At 47.0% G+C, this 22,166-nt stretch overlaps 2 protein-coding genes and 2 long non-coding RNA genes across 5 annotated transcripts; 3 read left to right on the plus strand and 1 right to left on the minus strand.

The window, feature by feature from the left end:
* The first annotated feature begins 63 nt into the window (after positions 1 to 63).
* LOC131674391 (serine/threonine-protein phosphatase 6 regulatory ankyrin repeat subunit A-like) lies at positions 64 to 8,485 on the plus strand. Its single transcript, XM_058953042.1, has 8 exons — positions 64 to 2,420; positions 2,586 to 2,630; positions 2,720 to 2,733; positions 2,802 to 2,926; positions 3,100 to 3,964; positions 4,338 to 5,157; positions 5,217 to 5,944; positions 7,444 to 8,485. Exons 5-8 carry the CDS (start codon positions 3,959 to 3,961, stop codon positions 8,077 to 8,079), a joined length of 2,190 nt encoding a protein of 729 aa, XP_058809025.1. The 5' UTR covers positions 64 to 2,420; positions 2,586 to 2,630; positions 2,720 to 2,733; positions 2,802 to 2,926; positions 3,100 to 3,958; the 3' UTR covers positions 8,080 to 8,485.
* Positions 6,133 to 6,964, minus strand: LOC131674410 (uncharacterized). Its single transcript, XR_009302818.1, has 3 exons — positions 6,511 to 6,964; positions 6,350 to 6,417; positions 6,133 to 6,279 (listed from the first exon to the last, which is right to left on the minus strand). It is a non-coding gene; the product is annotated as an uncharacterized LOC131674410 (long non-coding RNA).
* Positions 8,486 to 9,494: 1,009 nt separating the features above from the next.
* LOC131674403 (GTP-binding protein RAD) lies at positions 9,495 to 16,514 on the plus strand. 2 transcript variants are annotated; one of them, XM_058953062.1, is made up of 7 exons: positions 9,495 to 10,909; positions 13,469 to 13,738; positions 14,183 to 14,268; positions 14,353 to 14,482; positions 14,814 to 14,896; positions 14,998 to 15,181; positions 15,329 to 16,514. In XM_058953062.1, exons 1-7 carry the CDS (start codon positions 10,621 to 10,623, stop codon positions 15,604 to 15,606), a joined length of 1,320 nt encoding a protein of 439 aa, XP_058809045.1. In that variant the 5' UTR covers positions 9,495 to 10,620; the 3' UTR covers positions 15,607 to 16,514. The 2 variants fall into 2 exon arrangements, with proteins under 2 accessions (XP_058809045.1, XP_058809044.1); XM_058953061.1 differs by having other exon boundaries at positions 14,183 to 14,482.
* Positions 16,515 to 20,955: 4,441 nt separating this feature from the next.
* LOC131674411 (uncharacterized) lies at positions 20,956 to 21,582 on the plus strand. Its single transcript, XR_009302819.1, has 3 exons — positions 20,956 to 21,218; positions 21,308 to 21,390; positions 21,474 to 21,582. It is a non-coding gene; the product is annotated as an uncharacterized LOC131674411 (long non-coding RNA).
* The last annotated feature ends 584 nt before the right edge of the window (positions 21,583 to 22,166 follow it).

A 22,166-nucleotide genomic window follows, 5' to 3' on the forward strand; every position in this document is an offset into this window, starting at 1 on the left:
CCGGAAGCAGCTGAGCTAACTTCGTGTTGATTTTCGCAAGATCTATTTTACTGCCCTGTTTATGTACAAAATTACACGTATGTGAAAGCCCAAGTATTTGGTTGAGTTTTTCTCTGTTCAAAGCCCTGGTTTCACTGGTATGGGGAACGGTCGGAGCTTAACATTCTTAAGGTGAGAACTGAGACTGAGTTTAGATCCTCACATGTCTCTGGTGCTCGCCTACGGAATTCCCTCCCAGCCTCTACCAAATTCACAATGACTTGCTGTTTTCAGGGATGGTGCGTGTAAATACTTTCTTGGCCTCGACCCTTAAGTCTGTATCGCAAGAATGTCTGCATTACTAGTCTCTCTGTAGTCCAAGATACATTTTACTAGTCTTGCTGAGCTGTGATAAAGTATCTAGACTTGATTTCTCTATTTATGCGTTTGACATATTTACATGACTTTTAATTGTTTGTTATTGACTCACAGAGTGTCTATACAATACTTTATTTATTCATATTTGTAATAATCTTATGATAGGTGTTCGACCAAATTATGTGATATTGTCAAACAATGTACTTTTACTTTTGCCTTTTACCTCTCTTCCGTCGGATGGCTGCACGCGCTTTCGAACGACATTTTTTTTTTCTCGTTCCGCTCTAAAGTCCCCCCTTCCTTTTCCGCGTAACGGTATAGACGATGGAAAACCTTGTCAAAAGAACGGCGTCGATCGCGCGCTCGAACGACGTCCGTCCACTCAGCTGTCCGAAAACAAGAGGCTCCCGGATAAATCCGTATTTCTCGGAACTCCCGGCTCTTCTGGCGCGAGCTTGCGGTGAGTTCCCACGCGCGTACAGGTGTAGCTGCCAAGAGCGCGCTCTCTCGGCGTGCGAGCTCTGATTTATGCGTCGCGGGCTTGGCTGGCGTAGCGATGATCGCCGAGTGAAAGGGGATCGCCCGTTGGGGACGAGGCTGCTAAGTCGGTCTTTTTCCTTTCTTTCATTGTTATTTATTTATTTATTTTTTTCATATTCGCCGCCAAGGAGAGGATAGTTCGCGGACACGACTACGTCGACGAGGATGCGCTATAGCCGACGCGCTTGCGCGACCCTGAAAAAGCGCGTGAAAGGAGGGCTCGGGTCCGTTTTGAAAACCGGGCGACTCGCGCGGTGGGCTTACGCAATCGGCCGCTACTCCACGTTGCGCAACGATCCTCCTCGCTCGTCTTCCTGGCGGCGCGCGCGCCTCCCCCGGCGGAGCTCGCCGACGAGCCGCGCCCTCGGCAAGCCAAGACGGACGAGCTGCCACGGATTTTTCGGAGCGAGAGGCGCGCGGACGCTCGTAAATCATGCTAACTCAGCGATGCGCGCCGGTTACGAGTCATTAGTACCACTTTACCGATCCCGACGACCGCGGTCGCTGTCCGACTCTTATATAGTTACACATGTATATATATATGTGCCCGCATGTGCACTCGAGCTGCCTGTCCGTCTTTCCGTAGCTTCCTCGGCACGCTCGTGCGTTTCTCGAGAATGACCATCGCAGCTTCGAGACGATGGAGTTCGATGGTACGTTTTTCTCGTACAGGGACGAATCTAGAGGTCGAGCGTCGATCGATCACCCGAATCATTCAAACGGCATCGGGGACCAGCAGTTTATCATTGCTAAAGTTACAGTCGAGAGCTCGACGAGGCCTTCGTGGCCACCGCGATGAGTCGGTTTGCGCGACTCCGACGCCAAGAGCGAGACGACGATCGACGCCCGCTTGTCGCAAAGCGGCGGCGAAGCGGGACACGCACCGCCGAGATCGCGACTCTTCGGACGTCTCGTCCGTGGCGATTCGTCGGCAAAAGAAACCGCGCTCAACTTTGAATACGCGTGACGCGACTCCATTTGCTGGCGATGCGACTTGCTGAGCCAGCCTCGAGAACGAGCAGCGGGAATGGCGAAAGCCACCGGGCAATTAGCGCGCACGACTCGGAAATTGCGCGCGTCGCGCGAGAGAGCGAACTCGGCCGTGAGTCTTTGCGCGATATTACACGAGCAAAGTGAAAATTTCCGTTAAGGCGGCTCTGCGGCCGAAAATATCGCGGGCAGAGTCACGTGGGCCAATACTTCTCGCGAAGCTCCGAAAATATTTCCGCTCGCGCGCCTGCGAGATAAATCGCGCCGCACCGAGAGGGCCGATTCTTCGCCAAGCCTGCGGCTCCGACGTGGCGCTCGTGGTCGGAGAGCTGACGGGGCTCGGTTGAAACTTTTGTCTCTTTTCTCCGAATGCTCGACGCCGTTGGATCGATTCGGAGAAGAAGCCTGGACGAAGCGCGCGGCCTCCCGATTTGCGGGGAAATATGAATTTCCAGCGACACCGTTCGACGGCTCCATCCAACGGGATTTTCACGAAAGACTCGATTGAAATCCCCGGCGACTACTGTTCGTAGGTAAGACAGATATCTTTCTTGTTATGCGCCAAGTCATTCGGAAAAGTTTCGGTGATTTCTGTGTGGACGTGACAATAATCAATAAAACGATTCGTTAACGACGGTTTATTGCAAGCACAACACTGATACAATTTATGTTTATTCTCTTCTGACGGCTTTCATTAGGATATCTTTCTTCAGCTAAAAAGCCTCCAAATGAGCCCTGAGAAGGTATATACATTTTTTAAATAATTAGCTTGACTTTACATTAAAAAAAAAGAAAAATAATCTTACAGTAATTTATCACTTACCTAAAATAGCTGGAGCTAAATTCGTGAGTATCATATAAAGACCAGCAACACTGATCATGATGGTGATCCAATGGTCTTTCATTTTCAACAGCTAGTTGATATTCAATGTAAGCTACTGTTTAATATATTCACGCTTGAAGCTTGTCTCTCAATGAAAAATATTTGAGCTGACGTAAAGTATAGGCAGCATGGCCGAGTTCAAGTATAAAGACAGAGGTAATTATGATAATTTCAATACTGCATAATCGAGTAACTACTGCATTATCATAACTGGGCTAGCCAACTATTTTATTTTTAACAATTTTTTTGCAAAGAAAATATTCAACTTAATATATAATACGGTGAGTTAATGGTATTTATTAATGATCAAAGTAATATCACATGTGTAGAAGCTTGAAAGAAGGAATTAAGCTTTTAGATATGAAAGCTCAGTTGTTTAGCAGCCGTTCAAGTAAACATTCCAGCTTTCTTCAAACAGGCATTTCTCATTGTTTGCGAAAATTGCACGCGAAAGCACGTGCATTTATCAGAAAGTTGTGCGATACGAGAATTGCCGACTGCATCCACTGCGCGTATAAGACATACGCATAAATTTCTCTTTCGAAGTAAAGCTCGAAATAGAAGCGGAAGAGTAATACAGGAGGGCCAGTCTTAGGCATTTGGAATCGCTCTGTGAAACGGCTCGAGAATGCGACGATTCATTAGCCTAAAAGATTATCTTATCCGCGGCGTGACGCTCGCTTGTCGAAATGGTCTTTTCATGAATTGCAGTCCGCACAGAGACGTATGTTTAATCCGGTCTGCTCGACTGATAAAATATGAGCCAGCGCTTGCAAGTGGAGACGCGTGTCTGCCTTGTCGGCCTGCAAAAATGCACGGCGGTGGCATTTTGCGCTCTTGCCTCTTGTGATCTTTCGATCGTTCGAACGTCATCTCGCGCGACAATTCGAAAACGAATAAAGAGTCCGCTAAATATAACTTCGCACGAGTCATGCAGCTTTGGAAGGATTCTTTCACAGAGATGCATTTATCAGTAAAACACTGCAAGACAGTGCCATGGGAGGAGCAATGTCATTGTTTTCCCAATGGCGCACACGTGCCAAGACTCTCTCTCTCTCTCTCTCTCCTTCTCGTAAGACAAGATTTTTGGGACTCGTCCGTGCTCGCGCGCGGAAAACCAGTGAGTCACAGGTAGCCAGTTGCAACGGCCGGACGTAAAGTGACTAGAGACAGATTATTTTGTTGGCCATGAGGGTGAGATATTTTTTACAATATTTAGCGAGGCAATAGTTGCGGTCGGTGTGATGTTTTATATAGATTTAGTTAGAATTCAGGAGATTATTATGCATGCAAGTTTATCACGAAATTTTTTAATCGAATTTTTCAATTGATTTTTCACTGTTTGCGGCTATTATAATATTCTATTAAAAATGCAAAGCATCCAACGTCGAAATAAATAGATCAGAATCAACAAATTATAAAAACACGTAAAACACTTCAACGTTACTTTCTCTGCGTAAATGCAACTATCGTACTTTGTTGTGACATAAAATTGATATACGAGATATGTGCTATATTACTGTGCTACGATAAGACTTGCAATTCACGTCATTGGATTTACTTTCAGACGTTAAATCACTTTAGCAGCAAAAACGAAACTTCGTTCGAAATTCTCCCACATGACAATGCACCGCACAATGAATTTCTGGATTCGTCGGTGGACGCCGAGCTCAAGCAACTCCGAATTGACGCGTCAAAGTTCCAACAACAAAATCTAGGAAGTAAGACTGAAGTGAAAAACGCAAAGGGTCAAACATATCTTCACTTGGCAGCCAAGCAGAGAAATGGAGACCTGTTGCGACTGAACCTAGATTTATACAAGCGCGATGTGAACGCAGCCGACTACAGGGGTAACACGCCGTTACATCTGTTGCTCAGCTCCAATCACGCTACTAGCAACGACGACGATTTGGTTGATTTCGCGCGAATTCTTTTAGACAATGGTGCGAAGGTTGAAATGAAAAACAACGAAGGAAAAACACCGTTGCTTGCCACAGTTGCTCATAGCTCGATACAAGTACTCGAATTGTTATTGGAGTATGGAGCTGATTTCAAGGGTTGCGACAATCGAGGCTTTGGTGTGTTGCACTACCTGGCAAGTTCACCGAATAATGCAACTGCCTGTGCGAGTCTTTTGCAACTACTATTGAAGCTTGGATGCGATGTAAATGCTAAAAGTCAACATGGACGAACACCACTATATGTTGCCGTTTGTACAGGTCACAATGTGTGTTTTGATCTCTTGATTGAACGTGGAGCGAACATTAGATGCAGAGATGTGAAATTCGACATGACAATACTGCACGTGGCAGCCAAATATGCCAAACATTACGTACTCAAAAGATTAATGAGAATCCTGAATAAGGGGGATCCTTGCGAAAAAGACGGTAAGGTAAATTAAGATTTTCTCCAAGCGTATATAAAAAAATAACTAACGTTTTTTTAGCAATGATAAATGCGAAACAAAAAGATGGCAGAACAGCTTTACATTTAGCCACACGTCACAAACTCACCTTCATCCTAAATGTTCTGCTGCGTAACGGCGCCGATGTCAAAGCCATCGACTCTTACGGTCGAACAGTTTTACACTACGCCTGTCAGTACAACAACGCCGAAGCTTTCGATATTCTAATGGACTTTGGCGCGGACATAAACGTTCAAGATAAGAAAGGCTTTACTCCAATGCAGTTGAATGAAGAAGTTGAAGCAATCGTTTGGCTAAGGGTGGTGACAAGAAATGCAAAATCGATGGCTGTCGGTCTTCCCGTCGTTGATTTTCGTAAAAATCTTCTCCAGATTATGCACAAGATGCAGAGTTATGAGAAGTATAACGTTGAGGTATTTCATATGAAGCAGACAATGATCAATTCAAGTGTGTCAGTCTATGACTTGCTACTCGATGAAGACAAAATGTATAAATACAGGAATAATGTGGTGTTGAAAGAGATTGTACTTTTTAGCAAATTATTTCCTAGTTATAGAGAAATGCTCATTGGGAAGTATCGCAGAGCTGGTGTGAGAAGATACCTTGTTATTCTTGCTATAAAAGCACTGTTAAAAATGATTGGTTATAGACTGGATGATGTTTTAGGCAATATGATCTTTGAAAAGTTGAGTAATGCAGAGTTGCATGCTTTCATAGAGGCTGCTGTGACAAACAATCAAGACTGTGATGTAAACAATTAGTTTTATGAGCATTGAAAATAATGTACATATGTTTTCTTGTGATTTTATTATTATATTTACTACTTTTTATGATAGTTATCAAGATTAAACAGTATTTGTATGATAGCTTCCATACATTTTGATAAAAATATTTCATAAGAGTTATTCAAAATATAAAAACACAAAAATTAACTTACTCATCATTAAAATCATCTTCCAGTTGTAGATAGGGTCTTATACGACTCATAATACTGTCTATCATTGACTGATCAAGATTAGATCTTAGTTTTGTCATAGTCCCTGATCTTGGATAATGTCTTTTCATTTTGTACGTTTTTTATTTGCTTGAAAAAATATAATTAATTACTACAACTTTTACTCTGTTCATCTATTGGGATCAATAGTTCAACATACCAACACAATTTAAAATATAAAGAATGTAAAAAAAAAACTTGTGTAATGTTCCTAATTAGCAACGTGACCTGTTAGTAACAGATTATAAAAGTACTTTAAATGACTTTTTGTTTACATTACTTGTGTGATTTGTCAAAATATTTCACATGAATGATACGAACAACTTTTCGACAGCTTAGCTGAACTTAGTATTTATATATCGATGTATCACTGCGTTAAGTTAGCTCATCGCATAGCAGAAATGTTGTATTGGATCGACTATTCTAGATAACTTCAATGATAATAATCTAAATTTTTGATTCACTCAATAGATTATAAGCAGTTCCAATGTATTATGGAATTTTATAAAGCACTGTAAAATGTAAAAAAAATAAAACGACTGTTCGGCCATAGTATGAGCTAAACGTATTTGCGATTCGAGCGCCAAAATTTCCGTTCCGCCATTACAACGTTAGTCATATTGCAGCTCTGTCTGATAAATTTCTACGAAAACTATCGATAACTGAAGAAACTATACTCTTTATAAAAGAGAAAGGCAACAACAAAACTAATTAAAATCCTTTTGGTGAACGCGAATTTTTTTTTCCACTTCTATATTCGGACCGGAAACGATGGTACTGAAAGTTCAAAATAATTTGAGAACGAGTTCGGATACGTTGGTTTGCCATCTCCGCATAACGGTACAAGTGGATAAGTTGTAGTGCGACTTGTTGATCGTGAATTGCTTTATCAAATTCAACGGAATTAGAAAGTTGGTGTATTACTTTCAACAATTAGTATTTAACACTTTTTATATTTACAGGAAATATCTCAAGTAAATAGATAATAAGATAAGGGGGTTTCTACATAGTGTCAAAAAGAAAGTTTTTTTTTTCAATTTTTTTTCAATGTAGGGTACATATCTGATTGTTGATAACCGACGTCCAATATCTCCTTATGTAGAAAACCTCTTATTGCACCAACATTAGTATGACGTATATCTGAAACATAAAAAATTTTATAAATTGCTAAGATGATTGAAAAATAAAATAATCCTTTCAAGTTAAAACGAAGCACTCCAAAAGTCGATGTATTTGTTTTTTTAGTTTGCATAGGCTGCCATCATGTATTCTTTTGTTGAAATTCAAAAATACGGTATCGACGTTCCTTTGGCCACTCGTGGCGACAAATTCTGCCAGACTCCACTACATCACGCTGCTATGAGCAAAAGTTTGGAAATTGTCCAGTTATTGATAGAATACGGAGCAGACGTAGAATGCGTTGCATCGAAAAATCGAACGGTGTTGAATTGCTTGCTTGACAATGAGAAAAACGAGGATCCCAGTCAAGAGGAAATCTGCATACCTATTTTAAATCTGCTGATTTCCAATAAATGTCCGATTGACGTTAAAGACAGCAATGAACAGACATTATTGCATCTAGCTGCCAAGTACAAGCAGCAAAAGATCATTAAAATTCTCTTACCATTATTAAACAAGTTTATTGATTCTGTTGATATTAATGGGAATACTGCCTTGCATAATTTATTGAAAGCTATTAAAAATGAAGATGGAATAGAAGAGTTAAAGTTTCTTTCCACAGTAAAGTTATTGTTGGAAAAATGTCCTACTCTAGTCAAAAGTAGAGATAAATGGGGCAACGCATCTGTTCATATTGCTGCTCAGAATAAGCAGAAGGCAATAATGAGACTGTTGTTGGAGTGCGATAAAAATAATAAAAGCAAAAACTGACAAAAATGTAGTGAAATAATACTTGCGTTTTTATTTTCATGGAATTCCAGTAATAAATTTTAATAATATTATAATTTCAATGTTATTGTGAATTTCAACTCAATCAGCGAGAATTAATAGGTTTTGTTTCTATAACACGATCTAAAGAATACTAGTTCACGTTTATGTTTATTTGAATGAGAATAACGATTGTATATGTAAATATACCAAAGTAAACATGCGAGTTTTCAAAATACTCAAAAATTTTCAAACAATCGCGTAAAATATTGTGTACATCTGTTTTCATGTCTAACTTACTCCTACGAATTAAAATTAAATGTTTCTTTAGTGGGAAAGTGAGAATACTTGGTAATATCTTAAAAATATAATGTGCGTGCATAATTGTAATAAAGTTATCGACTTGAAACCGTGAAAAATCTTGTTAATTTATTTTTAAGTCGAGATTAATACGTTGGACGACATCCGATCCAATCTTCATGCGAAACATTTTTTTTCGCTTCTTCGAATTTTTCGTGCGAGTTGCATCCTCTAATTATTTCGTCGAATGTTGGGTCTGCCATCGAGTGTAATTTTTCGCGGAATTAAAACGCGATCAAGAAACGGTTTCATTGGAAAGCGTTCGGCTTAAGCATTCGTCTCTCAGCGAAAGCAGCTACAGCAGCCGAAAAATTCGATAACGCAAAGCTCGAAGCTGGGAACGAATCAACGATCTGCTAATCAACGTTGCCGAGCGGTGCCGCTCCATCTCGCCGTTTATATTCTATCGCTCTCACCCCGTGACTCTCGACGGCAAGACGAAAGAAAAACGCACTCGCGCAATCACGCGTACAAGCGACGCGCTAAAAGAATTATCGACGCACGCGAAACGGGAATATTGCATCTCTCTCGCGCGAGCGCGCGCGCGCCTGGAATCGCGCCAGCAGCAGTGGCATCGCACACCTTATTAAACGCGAGGCTTTCGAAACTTAATTTTTTTTCACGGCCGAGACCGTTCACCTCGCGGGCAATGGTGGCTGGGAGTTTGCCCGTATATTTAGCTCGGTTGGAAAGTGCGCTTTTTGAACGAGGCATTGTCGGCGGGATGCGTTGACCCGCGTGAATACTGCAATGTGCGCGAGCGCCTACTTGGTTCATTGACACATCCGCGGCCGAAAAAAGCTCGGGAAATTTGGAAAAAGAGCGAGATACGTAGGGGGATCGGTGCGCGGGGTGAAACGGCGGCGGCGCAGGCTTGACGCTTGGGTGTGTATCGGCGTGGGAGGGGCAGGGAGAGAGAGAGAGAGAGAGAGAGAGGCATCGAGCGAAAAGCTGCGCGCACGGCTGGCGTCGCGACGCCGCAAGTGCGCGCGCGAGGGGGGAGCGTTCGCGTTTCGTTTAGCCGGGCGTCGCTCTCTCGACTCAGTACCTCACGATACGTAAGCTCGTGCGACGGTGGGTCGCGCTCGATCGGGTCCACGCAGGCGTTTTTTTCTTTTTTTATCTTTCTCTCTCTCTCCTCTCTCGATCTCATGGTAGTTACCCCTTCGTCGGTTGTGCTTGTGACAGTGAATCTGAGAATCGGCCAGACTGCAGCCTTCCTCGTCGTCCGCAAGTTCTTCTGACGCGCTCGAACTGGATCCAGTGATTGAAAATTGCAAGGATCGGATCAAACCTGAAAAGAAACAGCGCTCGGCTCGAGGTTCCGAGAAGCTGTACATAAGTGATCAGCGTCTCTATCTCATCAAGTGCGAGCATTGGGGGCTCGAGAAAATTGGAGCGAGCGAATCTCACGTCGTTCTCGTTCCCCTCTCTTGGGCGCTCACTCTCTGCGAGCCTCCTGGGTTTATTCGCGTGCGTGCGTGCGCGCGTACAGCCCACGTATTTCAAGATGCATGAGTAAGCGCTAAAGGGGGCGCAAAGGTCAACGCCTGCTTACATCTGCCGCGAGGGAGCCAGGTGCTCGTAAAAGCTCGACTTCGCGCGGCGGCCCAACCGAAATAGATGACTCGGGATCATAGTCTGTGCGCGTGTGGCATAACGCTTTCGCGGAATCGGCGCAGTTTTGACGAGTTGTTCCGCGGGCAGGAGTAATCGGCATCGTCGGCCGTACGCCTCGAAATAGCCGGATCGCCAGCGTGGGTGAACAGCTTCCGAACAGCTGCGGCGTTTCTAACCTCAAAATTAGAAAGCTCGGTCAATCCGGGCCGTCCGTTCGAAAAAGTCGGATACGAGGAAAAGTTGGTCGAACAGCGCGAGCGAGCGAGCGAACGAACGAACGAGCGAGCGAGAGAGAGAGAGGGAGAAAGCGGATACGCTGCACATGGTAAAAATAAAACGGCCGTGAAGCTTCGGTCTGATCTGGCGATGTGCTTCGCCGAAAAATGGGCTGCTCGGCGCGCCGGTGAAAGTTAAAAATATGCGCGACCTGTCGAGGAGGCAGCATCAGCATCAGCATCAGCAGCAGCAGCAGCAGCAGCAGCGCCGGCGGCGGCGACAACAGCCACGATGAGCGGCGACTGGTAAGGTCAGGGGAGCAGGACAGCGAGAGAGGACCGCGGAGCGATGCAGGTGGACTACGGCCAGCAGAGCCTGAGACGCAAGACGCGCTCGGCCTCGATCTGCGCGCCGGGCTCGTCGAGCATGGAGCAGATGCTGAGCGCCATGCCGCCTATGGGCAAGGAGGGCGGCGCCGGCAGGGAGCCCAGGACGTCGGCGCTGAAGAAGGACAGCGGCAGCGCCACGCCCGAGAGCAGCAGCACGCCCAACAAGAAGCGTCGGCCCGCCACGAGGTCGCAGAGCGCGCGCGCCTCCGGGGCCAACAAGAGCTTCAAGCGGCGACAGGCGCAACAGGGTGAGCGCCGAGCGTCTGCTCTCGAGCAACTGGTGGCGTCCCGCGGGCGTCGCTCGCCGGCCTTCCCGAGCGGTCCTCGTCGCGGCCCGTCCGACGGTCTACGCGCGGCCGAGGCGCATCGCGGCTCGACCGGTCCGACGACGCGACGAGCTCGCGGCATTGGCTCGCGCGATGGGGCCGGGACTAATCAAACCGAGTGGCGTGCGTGCGGCGCGTCGCGACGCCGGACCGCGAGCCGCAGGTGCGCTGATTGACAATCGTTCTCGGCGGAATGCGGAAACCGCGGGGCCGTTGATTGGCGTCGGTTTCCCAACTGTCGCTTCCCGCAGCGCCCGAATTCGCTGGCGCGGCGATTGGTACGCGATCGAGCGTCGCGGACCGCTCGGTCGGTCCGTTTCAGCCGCCAAGTGCACTCGCTCTCCCCGCCGTCCTTACCTCGGCGCGCCCGGTGCAATCGGCGCTCGCGATTCCACGGCCAGCTACGAGAACGAAATGTCTCTCGCGCTATTGTCACGGGTGCGACGTCGGTGACATTCAGAGAGAGAGAGAGAGAGAAAGAGAGGAAGAGAAAGAACAGCCGTTCTGTCGTTTGCTCCTCGTTACTCGAATCAAGGGTCGAGCGCAGTGGCTCGTTAGTGTAACCCTCGCTCCCGAATTGAGCGTGGCGCGGAGCGAACGAATCTCCCGACGGCATGGCCGTCGATGCGCGTTCGCGCGCGCTATCGTCGAAGTTGGCATCTCACGGCCGGACGATCGCCAGCGACGACAGAACGCTCCTGACAGCCGGCCGCGTGCTTCGTTTGAACGCGCGCGCCGCGCTCCAACCGACGAACATTCGCCCTCGCGTTCGTTCGCGATCCAACGGACCTCCGGGATAAGGTTTTCCTCGACTCGAGAGCGGGAAGGTTTTTAATTTGCCACGGCGCTCTCTCGTTTCGCGACGCACCGATCAACCGATGCAACGAAAGAAAACATTTTGCGCGCGTGCCAAATAACAGCCGCAACGTTGCGCGACCGGCGGGAGTCCTCGAGTCGATCGGGGAACCCTTTCGTTTCCCAACGCGAGCGTCCGCGATCGAGCGACGCTTTGGGCACAGCCACGTAGGGAATAAAAAGTAAGACGAGAGACGGACGAGCGGCGCGAAATTTCCAGAAGCTCTCGCGAAAGAATCATCCCCGCGGTCGTGATCGTCGCCCGCTCGCAGCTCGTAACAAGCCCCTCCCAGTATCCGCAGAAGGCATGCGCGAATAACGGCAGTCGCGCGCCCGGAGAGCGCGCGTTATTTTTAATCACGGTAATAGGAATAGCGCGCAGTCGTATACTTGTTCGCGCGTCGTTCCGAAGCAGCCGGCCGGGTTGGGCGGCAGCGAAGGGCGGGAGCGGGTGCTAATGGTCGTCGTTCCCGGCGCGCGGCCGATTACAAGTGTACCCACCTACACGTCGCGTGACACACGTCGAGAGCGCGGCTGCTTTTAGAAACCGATAATCGATATGTACACAGCCGAAGAGCGAGAGAGATTAGAAACGCCGGCGCGCTGGCAATTTTTTTTCGCTGCGCGCGCGGCCTTCCGACGCCGGCGCGCGTGCTCCTCCGAGAGAATTGCCCCTCTCGGCCTCCGGTCGCGGGCTTTGTTCTCGGACCGCCGGCCGACGCTGCGATTTGCCGAGGGACGAGCAACGGGTTGTGCGTCTGCCAGCGCGAGCTTTCAGCGGAAAAGCAAAGAAAAACGAACGAACGAACAAAGCCGAAAAAACGAGAGGCGAGGGCTCGTTATGCGCCGTCCCTCGCGGTAAACCACGCCGTTCTCTCTCTCTCTCTCTCTCTCTCTCTCTCTCTCTCTCTCTCTCTCTCTTTTGAGCGCGAGTGTCGTTGCAACGACGACGTCGAACGGAGCGGTCTGGTAAATTGGCGAGCGGTTGGGCCAAGAGCAAGGCCGCGTCGACGATGCAAAGCAACGATCCGCGAGCCTTCAGCGGTGGCTTTTGCGCGCGCGCTCCCGATTGAGACGGCGCCGCGAGGCTCCTTCCCGCGACGCTGGGATCGATACGTGGGCGGCAAACGCCTCCTCCTTACCCCCGCCGGCGAGAGTTCGGCATTGTCTCGTCCTCCGAGAGTCAGCGTGCGTTGGTCGACCGAAGGGAACTCGAGGCGACGGACAAAATGCACACGGGCGTCGATTAGACGCTTTGCAAAGCTTCAAGGATCGATGGGGCCTCGATTACGTGCTCCACGTGTTCGCCCCTTCTCCCTCTCTGTTCGTGTGTCGCCCTGGCGCTCTTGGAGCGCGATTCTCTCTCTCTATCTCTCTCCCTTTCTGCCTCTGGCTACGGGCGGGGCGCAGCGACGAATGTCCGTCGGATTCGCCTGCCGCTTCTCCCCGGGGGAAACTCGTGCCGATCGGATCGGCCGAGCGCAGCCGCGAGTCCAGCGCGAGTACGGAACGCGAAACGGAATGCGCCGGAGTTCGTGCGACGATCGCGCGGGGAACCGGGAGAACGGAGAGGCGCGCAGCTGGGCTCCACGAGCGCGTTAACGCGGGAACTGCTTGTGCGCGCAGCGAGGGAGCAGGAGTACCAGGACGGCGGCGGGCCGCGCTCGGCGCACTGCAGCAGCGAGCCGCGGCTATCGGAGAACGACGCGAGCCCGGGCCTGCGGCGTCGCGGCAGCCGGCGCGGACAGAGCGCCTACCAGCCGCACCAGCGCAAGCACCAGGTGAACGCCTATCTGGACGTGCCCGACGCCAACGCCGCCGCCGCGACCCTGCAGCGCGACGACCTCCTCGACGAGGACCTCTACCGCCTTAGGAGCTTCAGCCTCACCAGCAAAGGTATGCCCCTGGCTCGGCTTCTTCATCCGCTCTCTTGCTCTCTTTCCTCTGCCCTTCGGCCCCCCCCCCCCACCTTCCCGCACTGCTGCACCGTCGCGAGCCCATCTTTTGGCGGCCTGGACGGATGGACGGACGGCCCAAGTCCACCCCCGGCGACGAGGACGATGACGCAACTTTGCGCGCTACCGAGCGAACACTCTCGGCGAACGAGAACGCGACGGCGGCCACGTGTCGCGAAAGCTCCGCGCTCGTCGACTCGCGGCCGACCAATTCAGCCGCGCCGAGGCGGCCGACGCCCGCGCGCGCAATCGCTGGTCGCGAGCCACTTTTCGCAACTCACTTCCCCGTCCGATCGGCCGACGCGCGCCGACGGAACGTCCCATTTCAGGCAGCAGCGCGCACGCAGGCTCGGCACTAACGCGATCCGCAACTGGGCTTTCGCAGGTGTGATCAACCGGGGCGACTCGTTTCGCAAGAAGCGCTCGCGCTCCAACTCGCTGGCGCCGGCCGAGGGCGGCGGCGAGGCGACGGCGACCTCGGCGGCGGCGACGGACGAGCAGCAGCAGCAGCAGCAGCAGACCGGCAACAAGTCGGCGGCGGCGGCGGCGGCACAGGCGCCGCCCAAGGAGGTCGCCTCGTACAACGTGGCCGTGCTGGGCGCCCGCGGCGTCGGCAAGTCCGCCCTCGTCAGCCAGTTCATGTCCAGCGAGGGCATCAACGCCTACGACCACGTGCGCCAGAAAGGTACGCATACGAGCCGTCGGCTCCTCGCGGAGCAGTTCCGCCGGCCGGTCGCTCGAGTCTTTTCGTTCGCGTGGCTCGCGGTCGTTTCGCGGAAGATGCCGCTCGCGTCAGGCAGCGAGTCGAACGACGAGCCAAACCGTTCGCGCGCGCATCGCCGGGGAGCGAAAGGCAAGGGCGAGAGAGAGGAAGACTGGAGGGGCGCACCGGCTCGCGAGTGTCGCGATCGCGCGCGCGCGCGCAAAAGTTGGAATGTAGGCCGACGAAGTTTCGAGGCGGCGTTATAACGACAGCGACTTGGCTGGCGCGCTGCGTGGCTGTGCTTGTCTTGCAGATACGCCGAGCGAGCAGTCGGTCTTTGTCATGCTGAACGGTGAGGAGAGCGAGCTGCGCTTCGTCGACGTCACCAACATAAAGGTCAGTTCGCCCCCTCCCCCGCGGCTTCGAAGTCGGGCCCGAGAGCGCGACGCCCCCTCCCAACCCGCGCGAGCCGACTGAACGAGCGCCCGCGTTCGCAGGACCTGGAGAGGCTGGCGCAGCCGCACGCCTACGTGGCGATGTACTCGGCGACGGACAAGGCCTCCTTCCAGCGAGCCGAGAGCCTGCTGTCCATCATCCACGAGCAGGACATCCGCGGCAGACCCGTGATCCTCGTCGGCAACAAGATCGACCTGGTGAGGTCGCGAGCCGTCTCCACGCAAGGTCAGTGAGCCGCGAGCCGCGGAACGCGTCCGCGCGGACACAGGCGCGCACTCCCGAGCTCCCGAGTCGCGGGCTCCCCCCGATCTCGCGCGCCTCCGCCAGCGGCGAGCCATAATGACCGGCCGACTGCGCGCGTGCTCTTTTCAGACGGCAAGTGCCTGGCGTGCACGTACAAGGCCAAGTTCGCGGAGATCTCGGTGGGCATCAACCACAACATCGACGAGCTGCTGGTGGGCATCCTCAGCCAGATCCGGCTGAAGGTGGCGCACAGCCAGGCGGGCGCCTCGGGCTCCGGCGACGCCGAGCACTGGTACAAGTCGCGCGGGGTCGTGCGCGCGAGCATGAAGGCCAGGCAGATGCTCACCTGGCTGTTCGGCAAGGAGGACCGCAAGTTCAAGAACTGCGAGAACCTGCACGTGCTCTAACTCGCGCGGCTCGCGCGGGAGCCGGCGCTCCTCGTCGTCCTCGCCTCGGCCTGCCAGGACGACGGCCGAGCCGTGTGCGATATGTATATTTACGTGGGAGTGTACAGATGCACCTGTGTCGGGGATGCTCGCCGAGCGCACGCAGCGACGGTGCGCTGGATCCGTTTCTAACTGGTTATCGCGAGCGAGTACGCGAACACGGGCTGCCCGAAGCGTTGCGCGCTTTCTTGTGATCATTCGCACAAATTCTATCGGACAAACAGTTGATCGATCAAAGGATATTTATACGCAACTTTTATCGTACGCAATGTTGAATAATGCCGTTACAACGTTATTAATTATTATATACGAGCAGTTAACCGAGGTAATGTAACACGTTCAATCATTCGACTAATATCGTGTGCGCCGATCGATTGCGCAACGTAGAGTAACGAACACTTGGCCGGCGTGAAAGTGTAGGCGTCCGAGACAATCCATGCGAACTGCAATAACGTACTTTTCGATTTCTTCTTTTCTAACACACAGATCTTCGATGTTACGAGCTGAACGGACACCAGTTGTCTCTTAGTCTTTCGTTATCTATTTTTCTAATCAAAAGAACAAAGCCTCGACTAATGTTCTACTTTTGAAGATTTAATCTTAAGGTTTTTTGCATAAGACAATAAACAAAAAAAATAACGCGTGTCCCGTTTCCGTTGAAAGCGCACTCGTCGAGACAGTGAGAGAGAGGGGGGGGGGGCGATAGCGATAGAGTTGAATGTATTCGGAGGCACACGTTGAACTTACTCAAACAGTGTTGTAATCAAAGCTCTTTTATCTCTATTTGCCAAACTACTTGTATTATCGTCGTTACGGTGTAAAACTTGAAAAAAACATGGCTGCTAATGCACAGCTTTCAATTTTGGGGGCCAGCAAAACTCTGAGTAACCCAGGGAACAAAAGATTAATCAAGAGAGAGCGAGAGAGAGAGAGAGTGAGAGAGAGTGAGAGAGAACAAAGAGGAACATTTATATAAGAAGCGTTTTCAAACAAAAAGGTGTCTAACCGCATATTTAATTATTGTATTTATATACTCGTAAGGAAAGCCGCAAGTGCACGAAAACAAATCTAATGCTCTACGCCGCGCATACGACTGCATTGTCGCGCGATACAAGCCATGAAAATTCATAAAGAAAATCGATGGCGGCCTTATACGTGCAAGTACGTATGGACCTTCGTTTCAATATATATTTAACCGTTGCGCTTATAGAGTGGAAAAAAGAATCTATCCGAGTTGATCTCTTATTTTTTGTCCCCGATCTTCTTCCTCTTACTCTTCTTTGTTGTTGTTGTTGTTTTTTGTTCGCTGCGTACTCGTATTAATAATTTTTCATGTCTGTTTTTTATCTTCGACGACAATAAAATCAAAACAAAAAATAGAGAATTTGTTTTCCAAGTTACGTATTAATAAACCGTACAAAGCCAAGTAAAAGGATGAGATTGCCATGATTTTGCCATGCGTACTGCGCTAGTTTTTACACGCATCAGTCGAGTTGAGCCTGCCAACGATGTGCGAGGCAGTAGGGCGTAGGCGCGCTGCACTTGCGCGTTACTATTTATTTATTATTATTTTTTTTTTCCTCTTTCCTCGACGATGAAATAAAAAAGTAAGAGTATTCGAGCAAATGTGTTTGAATTTCGAAACCCACATCTCCCTCACGCTCCTCCTCGCTAAGTAAAACAGAGACGGCGAGACGGACGCCCCGGGGGATCGATGAAAGCGCGATACGCGGCTCGTTTGGGGTCGCGAGCGACGGAAATTGGCCACGCGCGCGGGCTCGACGGCCGATCGTCGTCCTCGCGCGCGTACGAGTAATCTTTCGAGTATCGCGCGCGAGAGTTTTACTTTTTTCTTTTCAGGGACGCCTGTCCCGCAGTTGGCTGATTCGCTCGCGCGAACTGCGAAGCTCGGCGAGGGGCCGGGGGAGGCTGCGAGCTCGCTTGCGTAAGGGAAAAAAGGCAGCAGTGACGTCAGTGCGCGGTTCGCGCGAACTTCGTACGTTCGAAGAGGCGCGCGCCGATCCTTTTATCCGAGAGGCTTGTTCGGAGCAGATGTCCGATAAGCAGGGCAAACGCGCGCGCCGCGCGAGCCTCTTATCGCTCGCGCGCTCGTGCCTCTTTCTCCGTGATCTTTTTTCGCCGCTGCTTTTAGTGCATTTCGGCGTCGCTCGATACACGCGAGAGCCCAGTTTCACGAGTAATCGCCGATAATCGAGATATCGCCTGATGATTAACGAAATGCCATAATGCATATAATAGCCAACTGAATATTCTCCTGAAGCTATCTTCGTTTATTTTATACGTATTTGTTACCGTTTTATTCGAGACGAGACGGTTGAACCCGATCGAGACGTATTTATTCTTGGTAATGACGTTTTTCAACGAGCTTCAGCGTTAAAAAGAAAGAGTTGATTGACATTTTTAAGTTTACAGTTTTATTTTGATATTTTGTAGATAGCAATAATAAAAGCAATCAACAAATATTGTTTCAATCATCTTCTTCTCCACCTATCAAAGGATACAACTCACATCAACATTGAGAAGTGTCATTTATTTGGAAAAATATCATAGACATTTATAATTGGCATAGACAAAATGACGCATGGCTATGTGGGCGTCGCATAAAACTGAATTAGAATCAACCAAGACAAACAAAAATTGTGATGATTGGCCGAAAATGAAAGAAACATAATGGACAACAGGATATCAATTAGCCGTCTCCTAATCCTGTTAGACGACTGAGTATACTTTCAAACGTTTTCAATGGAGACATAGTTTTTGCGCAGAACTGTCTTGCTGTCCCTGGAGCCTCAGCTGGTTTAAGACGTATTATATGCAATAAATGATATTTGATTGTCGGTCCAGCAATATACCTGTAAGTGATTGGTTTTTATGAATCACCACGTGCATCAAATCGCGGATACGGCATTATTCCATATTTCGAATATTTCTCTTTGCAAAAGCCATTTTAGCGTAGCGTACACGGGCGAATCTGAAAAAAGCCTTTTTCCACGCGTCCAGTTAGATCCAATCCATCCTCCCGTTATCCGCGCTTTACCATCGAGGCGTCGATCAACATTTTTTCAGCGCCGGCAATAAATCATTCCGGATATATCCGCTGTTTACGCAGGAAAGACAGTTCTGTTACCCAGCGGGAATTGTGCATTATTATCCGGGTATCGTAGCGCACGTTAATTCATTTTTTTCCCCATTCCTGCGTGCGATCGCTCGTCAAAGGAAAAGCCACTCGCGTAAGGTGGTTGGCCCCACTTGCTACTTCAAACGTAATCTGCTTTGCCTCTCATACCTTATGCAAAGAAGTAGCGTCATCTGTCGTTGGTTTTACGTACCGATCGGCCAGTTTCATTCTCAAGTTTGTTTCCATTCGAGGACGTCGTACGATTGCAGAGTGCAGGTATTGTAGGTGCAGATGAATTGTAATATTTAAATATTATTTTCGGAATTATTTTAGCGTTTATACATTGAATACAAATGTTTTTTTAGAAGGCAAATAATGTGTATATAACCTTTCAATTGAAGATAATTTTTTCAGTGACACTACGTGAAAGTCGATTAATTCACAATACAAAGCTGTAGGTGTTCGATGGTTTGTCGAAAATATTCACATAGCTTTGACAGTATGCAGTTATGGGGATGTATTTCCTCGATAATCCAATGTGTTTGAGCCCTCTCGTCATTTCCAAATACAATGATATTGATACTTTATGGTCAAGCCAATATTGAAAGGTTTAAGTTTTCAAATATAAGAATAAATCTTTTTTTATTCAGTACAATTATTTTATTATATTTGAAATAATTATTTAGTTCTTATTTTTCTATACTTAGTTATAATTTTTTATGAAGTGTGTGCAAGTATTTATAGAAGTAATACTTGTACCTTAATAACTCCAGTAAATTGATATTGCCAGTTTGAAATTATTGCACTTATCCAGTTTGAGTTCAATTAAATTAAAGATTTTCACGGAAGACAAGCTTTTCTCCTCAACAAACAAGTCTTTTTGAACAAAATTCAATAATAAATCATGTATGTACGATAGTCGCTTAAAAATGTTTGCTAGATAAATTAAAAATTAAATAAAAAAAAACTTTTCATATGTTATTGGAAATTCTTTTCATTTTTAGGATTAATAATGAGTGTCTTAGTTAACATAACTTAGTTTATACTTAAGAAAAAAAAATAATTTTTTGAATCTATCACAATGAATCTATCTGTTATAGAAAAAGAAAATATATTTTATAAAGTGTGTAGCTAAATATAATTTATTATACCAGGGAACTGGTTGGATAGTAATATGATAAACTTTGTTATTTGAGTATCAATTATCTTAAAATCGATGAAGCCCTAAAAAATTTTAAATTAACAGATTTACATATGGTAAATTAACTTTTGAAACTCATTATTTATTTTCTGATAAAGCATTCAATAAGTGAAAAGATGTCTCATTATAATCATTTTAGAGAATATCAATCCCGAATTAACTGTTGTAAAGTGAAAATTATATTTTTATACAACGATCGGCGAGAAATATTTTAATAATAACTATCAGCTAAATTTGAACTCCACGCCGCCCATTGATGAATGGATGTCGCATTGTAAAAAAGCTTCAGTGCGTTTCGCGAACAAATAAATGATCAGCAGAGCTTTTTCGAAAACGAACAACGTTACAGTGAAACAGGTGGTTTTACAGGATCATTTAGAATAAAAAGAAAATTTAGAGTCTGTTGACGTGGCAGTCAAGTAAGAAGACAACGACAAGTTGGTATAGAATTCACATATAGCGATTTTCAGTATAAAAATTATAAGGAGCTTTTCACGAAACAAGTATTGGTATTATTCACGCTTCGTGATTTGTAACTTTCTCAAGTGCAAGCAGAAACAGAAGGATTATCTGAAAGCATTTATTACTAAAGTACGTTCTAGCAGATAGAAATGCCAAGACCACGATGACTACTGTGATTGCGAAGTAACGAAAAAAAAACTCGAATTCGTCACGCGAACCCCATCGAAGATCCAATCTATCATGGTGAGTATACAACTTCGGCGAAAACAAATACAATTGATCGGTATTTCAGTTAAAGTTTTTTTTACGAAACTATCGTTAACATATTATTTTTTATATCGAACTATTATTCACTTCACGCGAATGTTTTTCAGCATATTTCTATAGAACTAAAACTTTCAAGCGGAGTACAGTTAATTTTTCAATAGCTAAATATATTTTACAGAATTCCATATAAGAAGAAAGCGAGAAAAGTCTACTGCTGCAATAAGTGCCATTGCAGAACATTACGAAAAACAGATTTGACGAGATGCACGATTGCTGATTCGCTGACACGTAAAAATTGCGGGAAAAAATTAAAATCTATGAGAGGATTGGAGACTCATCACTGCTGTTGTCGATTGCAATTTCTTTTTAAATGCCAGATCCGCATGGTTTCCATCACTTTTAAGCTAGCAACGAAGACTCACTTGGAGACGGCGCATATTGATTTATTTCTCGGCAGAATTCAATATAGACACTTCAATGAGATATGGATTGATTCTACAAGAGGTAATTCAATAAATAGCGATATATCCCATAGGATAAATAACGAGTGTAATACGTACATACACGTCTTGTTTGTTTTCCCTTCGCTGCAGATTTCACAGCATACCGCTAAGAGAATACGAACTAATTGGCATACTTTGCAGATGAGTTTATGGGAATCAAAAAGTGTCTAGAGGTAAGTAATTACTATTTGAAAATAAGAACACTTATAATTTGGCGAAAAGTATTAATCGTTACTTTACTACTACTTCGTTGCAGCAAGCAAATCTGCATTTATGCCGAAAGTACAATCCAACGCGAGCAAATTATTGGTCCATTAATAATCATTGGAAAACTAAACGTAGCAAGTATGACATTTCGAAAAAATTATTTGTCTCCACTGACGGAAAAAAATCGGGTATAAGAGGTCAAGACGATTGACATGTTTTATTTATTAGAAATTCACGATTGTAGTTACTACTATTATTGAGTATATAACGTTTATTATGTGCTGGGATTGTTGAGTCAGAGCAGTTTTAATATTAAATGATTTATATAAAAAAATAAAGGCTATGGAAAGAGTAAATCATTGAACATGTTTTAATCCGTAGCAGCCATTTGTGATCATCGCAGAGCAAAACCTATTATAACTGCGTAAAATGCAGATACACGTGGACGACAAGATTGCAGCTGTATAAACACATTTTAGCCTTGCACATGGTTGACGATAGGACACTTGTGAGCTCCAAGTATGGCAGCGAATTCCGTTCAAGTTGCCAAAAGCGATTAAAAAGGCATTGAAAAATTTGTGGCATTTCTATTTATTGTACATGTCGGCTTTGTTTCAGATCTTTCAATGAGTTTCGAGGTATGAAAAATCACCTTCATACACATAATTATCAGCCGGGTGATGTAAATTTTAAAGACATTATCAAAGAGAGCGCAACCTTTAGAAAGATGATTTTCTACTGT

The sequence above is a fragment of the Phymastichus coffea genome, unplaced genomic scaffold (assembly GCF_024137745.1).
Source record: "Phymastichus coffea isolate CEN01 unplaced genomic scaffold, Cenicafe_Pcof_1.1 PCOF00239, whole genome shotgun sequence".
NCBI lineage: Eukaryota > Metazoa > Arthropoda > Insecta > Hymenoptera > Eulophidae > Phymastichus > Phymastichus coffea.

Coding starts and splice junctions, on each gene's coding strand:
- LOC131674391 (XM_058953042.1), top strand. Junction 5,158..5,216: donor GGATCCTTGCGAAAAAGACG/GTAAGGTAAATT, acceptor ACGTTTTTTTAG/CAATGATAAATGCGAAACAA. Junction 5,945..7,443: donor CAAACAATCAAGACTGTGAT/GTAAACAATTAG, acceptor TAGTTTGCATAG/GCTGCCATCATGTATTCTTT.
- LOC131674403 (XM_058953061.1), top strand. CDS start 10,621: ATGCAGGTGGACTACGGCCAGCAGAGCCTGAGACGCAAGACGCGCTCG. Junction 10,910..13,468: donor GCGGCGACAGGCGCAACAGG/GTGAGCGCCGAG, acceptor TTGTGCGCGCAG/CGAGGGAGCAGGAGTACCAG. Junction 14,897..14,997: donor TCGACGTCACCAACATAAAG/GTCAGTTCGCCC, acceptor CCGCGTTCGCAG/GACCTGGAGAGGCTGGCGCA.